At 41.5% G+C, this 12183-nt stretch overlaps 1 protein-coding gene across 6 annotated transcripts in view; it reads left to right on the top strand.

Annotated features, from left to right (window-relative positions):
* Positions 1-997: 997 nt before the first annotated feature.
* The window catches only part of TPD52L1 (TPD52 like 1), a 102655-nt gene continuing 91469 nt past the window's right edge, over positions 998-12183 (top strand). For all 6 annotated transcript variants that reach the window (XM_045391590.2, XM_005551725.4, XM_005551722.4 and 3 more), the window contains exon 1: positions 998-1169. In XM_045391590.2, the coding sequence (XP_045247525.1) occupies positions 1151-1169 (19 nt within the window). In that variant the 5' untranslated portion in view covers positions 998-1150. The remainder of the gene's footprint in view (positions 1170-12183) is intronic.

A 12183-nucleotide genomic window follows, 5' to 3' on the forward strand; every position in this document is an offset into this window, starting at 1 on the left:
AGATTCACCATTGTACATGCCATTAAGAACATTCATAATTCATGGGAGGAGATCAAAAAGTCAACATTAACAAGAGTTTGGAAGAAGTTGGTTCCAACCCTCCTGAATGACTCTGGGGGTTCAAACTTCAAAGCAGGAAGTAATTGCAGGTGTGGTAGAAATAGCAAGAGAATTAGAATTACAAGTGGAGCCTGAATATATGACTAAATTGCTCAATTTCATAAGACTTGAATGGTTTAGGAGTTGCTTCTTATAGACAAGCAAAGAAAGTGGTCACTTGAGATAGAATCTACTCCTGGTGAAGTTGTTCACAGCATTGTTGAAATGACAGCAAAGGATTTATAATTATATACACTTAGTTGATAAAACAATGGCAGAGTTTGAGATGATTGACTCCAATTTTGCAAAAAGTTATATTGTGGATAAAATGCTATCAACCAGCATTGCATGGTACAGAAAAATCTTTCATAAAAAGAAGAGTCAATTGATGCAGCAAACTTCATTGTCCCATTTTAAGAAATTGACACAGCTATTCCAGCCTTCAGCAATCACCACCGGGATCAGTCAGCAGCCATCAACATCCAAGCAATGCCCTCCACCAACAAAAAGATTCCCATTAGGTAAAGATGATCTTTAACATTTTTTAGAAATAAAATATCTTTTTAAATTAAGGTATGTACATTGCTCATTTTAGACATCATGCTATTGCATACTTAATAGACTACACATAGTGTAAACGTAACTTTTATATGCATTAGGAAACTGAAAAATTAGTGCAACTCGTTTTGTTGCAATACCCGCTTTATTGCGGGGGTCTGGAACCTAATCTGCAATATTTCTGCGGTATGTCCGTATAGCGCCGGGAGTGGGTGCCTTCCGCCCGCTGTGCAGAGCGCCGGCAGGTGGCGCCCAGCGGCGAGCTCTTTCCAGCTTGGTTTGGGCCAGGTGGACTGGAAGGGGCGGAGGTAACCAGAAGCGGCCAGTGGCTGCTGCCTGCGTCCCCAACCCCCTCCGCGCAGCGCTCGCGACACGCGTGCCAGGAGTGGGAGAGAGCGGCGGGGCCAGCTGCGTTCTGAGGCTGAGCACAGCTGCCATCTGCTCTGGGAAGCACCGGGGTGTCCCCGCCGCCCTCAGCTCGAAGTCAGCCACCATGGAGGCGCAGGCACAAGGTGAGTGGACGCCGATCGCCCCGAGAGTCAGGTCCTGGGGCGCGCATAACTGCTCTTTTCCTGCACCTCCTAACTTAGCTCTCGGACAGAACAGACTGGTGCCATGCTACGCGTCTATAACTCCACTCCCACCCGCGCCTTCGGTATAATGCCTGCTCCCCAAACTCAGGATTTGCTGTGGGTCTGGGGATCAGTAAAGTGACAGGGGATCCGTAAGTGGAGAGGCCCCTCCTCAGGAAATGCGCCGGTGGAATGCTCTACCCTCTTCCGCAGCCAGTCGCCCCCGGCCTTCCCAACCTCGCGGGTGTCCAAAGGACCTGTTGTGCCGGGTCCGGAAAGCGTGTTTCGCTCCCTTTCCCTTGAGCGAGTGGGGAGGGAATGTGACTCTTTTCGCCCAGGGCCGTGGACTCGCGGCTTGTGGGTCCCAAGTTAGGGACTGAGGGGACCGTCAGCCGACGGGGTGGCTCCGCAGCCCGGCTACGCCAGAGGCTTCCCGTGCGGGGACCTGCCTTCGGAGGCCAGGTGAACGTTACCGGCCCCCTGACCTCCAGCGGATTCACACATGAGTCCCAGTTTCCCGCGATCGGGGCGCGACCTCTGCCTCCCGTGGCGCGCGGGGCCCCCGGCAACCCAGCTCCCTGCTCCCGGGCTGCCCGCCGGAGGAACCTGCGGTGGCTTCACGAAGGGCGGCCTCATATCTTGGGGTCACACTTGAACAGGGTTGGGGAATTCCGATGACACCGTTCAAGAATGGGGGTAAACGGACCGTGGAAAGGGGCAGAGGTGGGCGGATGTGGAGCGAGAGACAGTTGGGAAGGAAACGGACTCAGTGGTCTACCTTGGGGAGCAACGCCCAGAAGGTATGGCTTGCGGAGTTCAACCTTTAAGGCAGTCATCGCCACCACTCTTACACTGTAGGAAACTTTGTGTTGGCTCTTAATATAAATAAAATCCCATTAACAAAAAAAAAAAAAAAAAAAAGAGGTTCATGACCTGATGCGCTCGCCCTCTAGGGGCAGAATGCCCTGAATGAGTGTGGGTTGGCGAGTGCGTGGGCCTGGAGTCGCCCAACAGGTTTGCTGCCAGGATTACAATTATCTGAACAGCACGAACCTTACTCGTTTGTTCCATCTGCCTAGGTCCTGCCCATAAAGCTGCCGCTACCCATATTCTTTCCTCTATTATGTAGATAGGAAAGGATAATTCAACCGAGGGTGCGGGCTGTTGGTCAAATTCAAAAGCAGAGGTCAGGTTGGAGGCCTTCACACCAGAACTGAAGCTGGTGGGAGCAGCACCGGAGATTTCCAACCTGACTTGCAGATTAGAATTTAGAGAGTCTTCAATACTGGCCTTGGCCAACCCCATCCCAATCAAACTGGAATCTTTGGAGCCTGAACATGGGTATATTTGAAAGCTTCCGGGGTAATTCTGTTAGTGAGGTTGGAGAAGAACTATAGCAGATGGGAAGCATTCATACAACTTCTGAAGACATCCGAAACTACAGACTGGTAACCACTGGTGTCACTGGTTTGCTTTATTGCTTTGCTTTAGTTCCAAGATTTACTTAACAAATATTTCAGTGCTTTCCTTTGCCAAGCACTGTGCTAAGAAGAGCAAAGACAGACTTGGTATCTGCTTCATAAAATTTGCAGTAGAGGAAGAGACAAGTATTAATTTGATAGCTATTTGAAAAATAACGTGTAAAATCACTGCATGCTAATGCTAAGTTACCGCCTCATAGTGCAGCGAGAGCCTGAAAAACTATAACCCTAGTATGCAATAATCAGAAGAGCAGATTGTTTATTGTGTGCCTGTCTCTGTTCTTTGTGCTTTGCGTGTATTGATGGACTCATTTCCTGTGCACAGCAGTCCCATGAGGTAGTTCATGTTCTCATTCCCATTCTACAGAGAGGAAACAAGCATGGAAGGTATTAGATTGTTACAAAAGTAATGGCAATTTTTGCCACGACTTTTTAATAAATTCCTTGTTTACAGCCAGATAGGTAAAAAGTAGCAAAGTTGATGCTATGAGGGACTCATTCTCACTCAAAGCTTATGACTTTTGGAGAAAAGGTAAACTTCAGTCCCCACCTGAATCTCCAGCTGCCCTGTGGTGCCCTTCCTTTCCCCTCATGACTGGACGGAACCTTTGGGTGTAAAGAAGACTAGTAAAAAGGCAAATGGATATGAGAAAAGTGAACAGATTTAAGAAATAAGAGGCCAGGTGCAGTGGCTTACACCTGTAATCCCAGCACTTTGGAAGGCCAAGGTAGGAGCATCACTTAGAGCCCAGGAGTTCGAGACCAGCCTAGACAACATAGAGAGACCTCATCTCTACAAAAAATAAACAAAATTTGCTGAGTGTGGTAGCATGTGCCTGTAGGCCTAGCTACTTGGAAGGCTGGAGTGGGAGGATTGCTTGAGATCAGAATTTTGAGGCCACAGTGAGACAAAATCCCATCACTGCACTCTAGTCTGGACACAAGTGAGACCTTGTCTCAAAAAAAAAAAAAAAAAAAAAAAAAAAAAGACAAAAAAGGCCAGCCACACCTGTAATTCCAGCACTTTGGGAGGTTGGAGGAGACAGATTTTTTTGAGCCCAGGAGTTTGAGACCGGCCTGGGCAACATGGTGAAACCCTGTGTCCACAAAAAAATACAAAAATTAGCCAGGTGTGGTGGTGCATGTTGTATCCCAGCTATTTGGGAGGTTGAGGTGGGAGGATCACCTGAGCCCAGCAGGTCGAGGCAGCCATGAGCTGTGATTATACCACTGCACTCCAGCTTGGGTGAGAGGGCAAGACTCTGCCTCAAAAAAGATAAACAGAAAGAGAACAACAACAACAACAAAAAAAAAACTTAAGAAAAGTCAAAATTGGATTGAATGTGAAGGAGGGCAGTGTCAAGGATGACCCCAGCTTCCTACTTGTACAATCAAATGAAAGATACTTACCTCTTAAATCTTCATTTGCCTAGCATTTTAAGATTTTCATTTTCAGAGTTTTTGTTATTTAGGAAGCAGACATATTGAGTTCTTTAAGAAAAAACCTCTCACAAACTGTTTATAGCATATATTAAAGATAAATCTTTTTTTCCACTTGCACATTTTTCTGGCTAAATGAATGATTTCCCTCTTAGATTCCAGATAAGACAGTTCTGTGATTTTCAAAGTGTAAGTTTCCACCTTCGGCACAGTTTATTTTAGAATTATCTAGAGCGGAGATGGCTTACCTTTCTGCCCGGTAATCTAGAGACAGGTAAAGATAAGTGAGGTTAAGCAGGCAGGTGCTGATGAGTTGTACCTCATATTGTCCAGGAAGCCACCAAGGCGTTATGGACATGATTCGCCCAGATAGCTCAGTAAGTGCAGCAACTTAGTGTGCTAGAAACTTTCCCATAAGTGAAGTTATGCAAATATGTTCTTTGGCTTTGTAAAGTAATAGATTACTTCCAGCAAAACAAGAGAACTTTCAGGGGCGGTGGTAGGACAGAAAACAGGAAGTGGGATTATGAGTGGAGCGGTTCACTGAGGAGAGCTGGAAAACAATGTGGAGAGAGATGGCCACAGGAGAATGGCATTCCTATTTGCTTTCCACTGGTACCAGATAATTTTGCTTTAAGATAATTGATGTGTTAGAGAGGGAATTGGGTTAGAAATGTAGCATTTTCCTGAAACATATAGTAGTCCTTTAAAATAAAAACTTCCTGATCCTTTTAAACTACCCTTCAATATGTTATTATTCTAAATGGAAATAACTTTGTTTTTTTGCCTTTCCCAATGTCTTTAATGTTACGAGGAAAACTGTCTCTTTTTAACATTTGCATATATTCAAATTAATAACTGTGTTAGTTTCTCATTGCCACCGTAAAAATTACCGCAAACTTTGTGGCTTAAAACAATAAAAATGTACTGTCTCATAGTTTGAAGGTTAGAATTCCAAAATCACTATCATTAGGCTGAAATCAAGGTATCGGCAGGGCTGCCCTTCCTCTGGAGGTCTTCGCCTCTTTCAGCTTCTGGTGGCTGCCGACCTTCTCGGGCTGCGTCACTCCAATCTCTCTGCCTCCATGGTTACACTGCTTTCTCTTCTATTAGTGTCAAACCTCCCTCTGCCTCTCTCTCATAAGGACACTTGTGATTTCATTTAGCGCCTACCTGGATAATCCAGGATAATCTCTCTCTCTCTCAAGACCTTTAACTTAATCACATCTGCAAAAGACTCTTTTCCACACAAGGTAACATTTCCAGGTTCCAGGAGTTAGGATATATTTAGGAGCCATTATTCAGTTTAGTATAATAATTATTTTTTATATTCAGACATCCACTCAAGAAGATTCTCAGATGTCCATGAATGAAATAAAGCAATAAACATCAGATGCATCCTACTGTTTGCAAAGTCCTTTAAATGAAAATGTTACATATACCTTTCATTGTACTTTGCTCACAGAACATTAATATAATTGTATCTTGTTTCAGGAATAATAAGGCAGTTTATATGGATACTTGAAATGCAACAAGATAATGTAAATTAAAAATAGATGAAAGAAAATAAATGAGGATAAGAAGAGAAAAGGAAGCAAGGGGTGAAGCTCTAGAAAAATGAATATAATCACATTACTTTTATTGATATTGCATGGAAAGCAAATTATTGCTTTGTAAAGGAAGTATGGCATTTTTATATAAAACAATAAAAGAACCGTTCTTCCCTCTGTCAAACAGCAGCAGGTTCAGTCTCTTATACAGGCATACCTTGGAGATAGTGTGGGTTCAGTTCCAGATTACCTCAAAGAAGTGAGTATTGGAATACAGCGAGTCACACAAGTTTTTTGGTTTTCTAGTGCATATAAAAGTTATGTTTATAGTATACTGTAGTTTACTAAATGTGAAATAGCATGATATCTAAGAAAAGGTACATACCTTTATGTAAGAGATCCTTTTTGCTAAAAATTGCTAACGATCATTTGTGCCTTCACTGAGTGATAATTGTCTTACTGGTGGAGGGTCTTGCCTGGATATTGATGGCTGCTGACTGATCCAGATGGTGGTTGCTGAAGGCTGAGGTGGCTGTGGCAATTTATTAAAGTAAGACAACAAGGACGTTTGTCACATAGATTGACTATTCCTTTCAAGAAGATTTATATATTGCATGTAATGCTGTTTGGTAGCATTTTGTCTGCGGTAGAACTTCTTTCAATATTGGAATCAATCCTCTCAAGCCCTGCCACTGCTTTATCGACTAAGTTTATATAATTCTAAATCCTTTGTTGTCATTTCCACAATGCTGTGAACATCTTCATTGGGAGTAGATTCCATCTCAAGAAACCACCCTTTGCCTATCCATAAGAAGCAACACCTCATTCATTCAAGTTTTAGCGTGAGATTAAAATGTCATAAATTTAGTTACATCTTCAGGCTCCACTTCTAGGTCTCTTGCTATTTCTAACACATCTGCACTTCATTTCCTCTACTGACATCTTGAACTCCTCAAACTCATTCAGGAGGGTTGGAGTCCGCATCTTCCAAACTCCTGTTAATGTTGATTTTTGACCACTTCCCATGAATTGCGAATGTTCTTAATGACATCTAGAATGGTGAATCCTTTCCAGAATGTTTTCAATGTACTTTGCCTAGTTCCAACAGAAAAATCACTATCTATGGCAGCTGTATTCTTATGAGATGTATTTCTTAAATAATAAGACTTGAAAGTCAGAGTTTCTCCTGGACCCACAAGCTGAAGAGTGGATAGCATGTTAGAAGACGTGTGTTAGCAATGTTAATCCCTTTGTACATCTCCATCAGAACTCTTGGGTGACCATGTATGATATCGTTTGGCTGTGTCCCCACCCAAATCTCATCTGGAATTGTAGCTCCCATAATTCCCATATGTCATGGGAGGGAGCCACTGGGAGGTAATTGAATCATGGGTGCAGGTTTTTCCCATGCTGTTCTCGTGATGGTAAGTCTCAGGAGAGGTGATGGTTTTATAAAGGGGAGTTACCCTGAACATGTCCTCTTGCCTGCCACCATGTGAGACGTGCCTTCCATCATGATCATGAGGCCTCCCCAGCCATGTGGAACTGTGAGTCCATTAAACCTCTTTTTTTTTTAAATAAATTTCCTAGTCTCGGGTATGTCTTTATTAGCAGCATGAGAATGGACTAATACAGTTGTGTTATCAACCGGAAGTAATATTCAAAAAGAAATATTTTCTTCTGAGCAGTAGGTGTTAATAGTGGACTTAAAATATTCAATAAACCATGCTGTAAACAGTTACCCAGACTTTGTTATTCCATTTATAGAGCGCATTTTCTAAATCTATAGATTTAGTACACTTATTTATTTATTTATTTGTATTTGCATTTTCATAGATGAAGGGTCTTGCTCTGTTGCCTAGGCTGAAGTACAGTGAGATCATCATAGCTCACTAAAGCCTTGAACTCCTAGGCTCAAGCAATCCTCCTGCCTTAGCTTCACAAAGTGTTGGGATTACAGTCCTGAGCCATTGCATCTGGTTACAGTTAGAATAATTCATAAGGACCTTAGAATTTTTCGAATAGTAAGTGAACATGTAACTTAAAGTCACCAGCTGCATTAGCCGCTAACGAGAGAGTCAACCTGCCCTTTGAAGCTTTGAAACCAAGCATCGACTCCTCCTCTCTAGCTATGAAAGTCCTAGCTGACATCTTCCAACATAAAGCTGTTTCATCTATATTGAAAATGTGTTGTTTAGTGTAGCCACTTTCATCAATGATCTTAGCCAGATCTTCTGGAGAGCTTGCTGCAGCTTTGGCATCAGCCCTTGGTGCTTCATCTTGTACTGTTATGTTACAGAGATGACTTTTTTTTTTTTTTGGAGATGAAGTCTTGCTCTGTCACCCAGGCTGAAGTGCAGTGGCACGATCTTGGCTCACTGCAACCTCCACCTCCAGGTTGATCAAGCAAATTCTCCTGCCTCCACTTCCTGAGTAGCAAGGATTACAGGTGACTGCCACCACACCTAGCTAATTTTTGTATTTTTAGTAGAGATGGGGTTTCACCATGTTGTCCAGACTGGTCTTGAACTCCTGACCTAAGGTGATCCACCTGCCTCAGCCTCCCAAAGTCCTGGGATTACAGATATGAGCCACCATGCCCGACCTGAGATGACTTCTTTCGTTAAACCTCATGAACAAATCTCTGCTAGCTTCCAACTTTTCTTGCACAGCTTTCTCATTTCTCTCAGCCTTCATAAATTGAGGAGACTTAGGACCTTCTCTGAATTAAGCTTTCACTTAAAGGAATGTTGTGGCTGGTTTGATCTATCCAGACCACTCAAACTTTCTCCCTATCAGCAGTAAGTCTATTTGACTTTCTTATCATTTGTGTGTTCAGTGGAATAGCATGTTACGTTTCTTTCAAGAACTTTTCCTTCACATTCACAACTTGAATCAAGAGGCCTGCTTTTGATCTATCTTGGCTTTCAGTGTGCCTTCCTCGCTAAGTTTAATCGTTTCTAGCTTTTGACTTAAGGTGAGAGATATGTGTCTCTACGTTTCACTTGAATACTTAGAGACTATTATAGGGTAAATTGTCATACTAACAATGTTGTTGTGTCTCAGACAGTGGAGAGGGCCAGGGCCAGGGAGAGAGATGGGGAAATGGGTGGCTGGCAGAGCAGTCAGAACACACACAAGGTTTACTGATTAAGGTCACCATCTTATGTGGGCATAGTTCATGGTTCCCCAAAACAATTATGATGATAACATCGAAGATCACCAATCACAGATCACCGTAACAGATATAATAATAATGAAAAAGTTTGAAATGTTGTGAGAGTTACTAAAATGTGACACAGAGACAAGACATGAGCACATGTTGGAAAAATGGCATCAATAGACTTTCACAACCTGCGGTTGCCACAAACCTTCAATTTGTAAAAATAACAGTATCTGTGAAGTACAATAAAGTGAAGTGCAGTGAGGTATGTCTAACTATTAAATTATCCAAGGAAAAAATGATTTTGTATTTTATGTTTCATATTTGAAATGTTACATTGCAGTTTAGGCAACATAATAATAAACCTCAAACTATGAAAGCAAGCTGTTATATGTTTTGATTTATGATTTTTAAGAGTATTATTAAGACTATTCATACTATTTTCAAAGTTGCCTCCGGTAGTTTTATTTCCTAGTTAAGTAAAGGTTTTGAAATAGGTGATGATGTATATTTTAGATGAAGTCAGTCATTTGCAACAAATCATATACCATTGTTTTATTTTAAATTATTTTAAAATCTAATTATACAAATGGCAGCTATTATAGTACATGGGAACATATTTTGAATTGCCTTCCCTAGTATACACTTTATTAATTATCTGGGTAGGCAGAATCTGAGAATTTCTTCAAAAACTTGTAAGCAAAGGAGTCCATTTTTGTGGCCTATAATAAAATATGCTACTTAATAATGTATAGTAAATAATAAACAAATACTTCAGCAGATATCGATTCATTAAATATTTTAACAAATACTTATTGATTACTGTAGTAATAGCAAATATTTGACAACCACATACTATTGGGAAGGAAAAGGACATAGTGATTGAGATCCCAGGATGAAGGTCAACTGCCTGGATTTTAATTCTGCCAAGTTACCTACCATTAATATGACCATGAACAAGTTATTGATTTCTCTCTATCTTGGTTTCTTTTTTTTTTTTTTTTGAGACGGAGTCTCACTCTTTCGCCCGGGCTGGAGTGCAGTGGCACAATCTCAGCTCACTGCAAGCTCCATCTCCCGGGTTTACGCCATTCTCCTGCCTCAGCCTCCTGTGTAGCTGGGACTACAGGCGCCCGCCACCTCGCCCGGCTAGTTTTTTGTATTTTTTAGTAGAGACGGGGTTTCACCGTGTTAGCCAGGATGGTCTTGATCTCCTGAGCTCGTGATCCGCCCGTCTCGGCCTCCCAAAGTGCTGGGATTACAGGCTTGAGCCACCGCGCCCGGCCTTCTATCTTGGTTTCTACATATGCAAAGTGAAGATAGTAATAGCTCCAATATCATAGGATTGACATGGGGATTTAACATGTTAATACATGCAGAGTGCTTAAAGCAGGGCCCAGCACATGGTAAGTAGTATATAAATGTTTGCTGTTGCTTTTATTAGCATATGCTGAAAACTTTGCATCCATTATTTTATCAAAACCTTATAATAACATCATGAGGTAGATACCTTTACTTTTAACTCATTTTATAAACAGGGAAACTAAGAGTCAGAAAAATTAAATGAAGAAGACAGGATTCAACTCCAAGTTTAATTGGGTCCAGGAGAATGAGCTTAACTGCTATACTGCACTGTGCCTTAATGTGTGCTGTGCCACATGTGCAAAGGGGAAGCTAAGATGAACTTGACATGGTGTCATCTTTTCAGGAGGATAGGCAAAAAAGAGTTGAGAGTTGTGCCTGTGGGTTAACACCTAGAACTAATAAGAGGACATATTTCCATCCTAGTGGAATTTTTTGAGTGCTAAAGTGCTAATTAGAGCTAATTCACATTGAGGGTGATAATAATATTTTAGTGTTTTTACAAATGTCAAATACTATGGCATGCACTTTTTTAAAAAGCATGTTATTTAGCCAGGTGCAGTGGTTCCTGGCACTTTGGGAGGCCAAGGCGGGAGGATCACTTGAGCCCAGGAGTTCAAGACCAGCCCAGACAACATAGCAAAACCCTGCTTCTACAAAAAATAGAAATAAATAAATTGGGCATGGTGATGCATGTCTGTATTCCCAGCTACTTGGGAGGCTGAGGTGGGAGGATTGCTTGAGCCCAGGAGTTTGAGGTTGCAGTGAGCTATGATTGCATCATTGCACTCTAGTCTGGGCTGGACAAAGTAAGACTCTGTCTTAAAAAAAAAAAAAAATTCCAAATATGTTATTTAATAAGTACAACAGGCCGGGCATGGTGGCTTACACTTGTAATCCCAGCATTTTGGGAGCCCGAGGTGGGCGGATCACCTGAAGTCAGGAGTTGAAGACCAGCCTGATCAACATGGTGAAACCCCATCTCTACTGAAAATACAAACATTAGCTGGTGGGCACCTGTAATTCCAGCTACTTGGGAGGCTAAGGCAGGAGAATCACTTGAACCCAGGAGGCGGAAGTTGCAGTGAGCCGAGATCATGCCTTTACACTCCAGCCTGGGTGACAGAGTGACACTCTGTCTCAAAAAAAATAAATAAATAAAACCTACAATAATAATAACAAACTCACAAGGAAGGTAACATTTTGATTTTACAGATGATGAAACTGATTGACAGACTAGTTCCACAACATTCTCCAACTCATACAACTTGGAAGTGTTGGAGTTGGGATTTGAAATCAGAGAGTTTGACTTCATACCTCGAGATTTCAATTACCATTCTATAGGTACTTCGTATGCACAAGCAGTCAGTGTGCAAAGTTTTAAATAATGGTTTTGCTTTATTTTCTATACTATCAAAGACGCTTTAAAGGGGCAGAATTTAATTGTACAGTTCATTTCATATGTGGGCAGGGTCTAAGTCTGGGAATATGAATGGGACTGGAGATCTTTAAGAATAATCCTTGTGACATGTCAAGTTGCAGGTAGAGGATGCTCATTTATCAACAGCTTGCTATTTTTTTTCTGTTTTCAAGAAGAAAAAATTCTATAAATATCACATGACATGTGATTCTTAAATCAATACAGAGTTTTATCACCAGCTCAAACAAAAGTCAGTTCAAATATGTTATTCCTCTTGGTGTTCATCCATATTCAGTCATCTCAGGACTTTAAAATAAATAAAAGTCACAGGATCTGCATGCTTCTTTCCAGAAAGCATAATCTGTATTCTTCAATGCTAGCTGAAAGGGCTAATTGCAATGAGTACCCCAAAAAAGAAAGCATTTTATTGCCTCATGAACATTATAATTACTTGCGTACATGAATATGTTTTATTCATCTCACCATCTCCCAATCATATTAGCACAATATCTACTTTAAGAAAATATCTAATAAAACT

This window comes from Macaca fascicularis, chromosome 4 (genome assembly GCF_037993035.2).
Source record: "Macaca fascicularis isolate 582-1 chromosome 4, T2T-MFA8v1.1".
Classification (NCBI taxonomy): domain Eukaryota; kingdom Metazoa; phylum Chordata; class Mammalia; order Primates; family Cercopithecidae; genus Macaca; species Macaca fascicularis.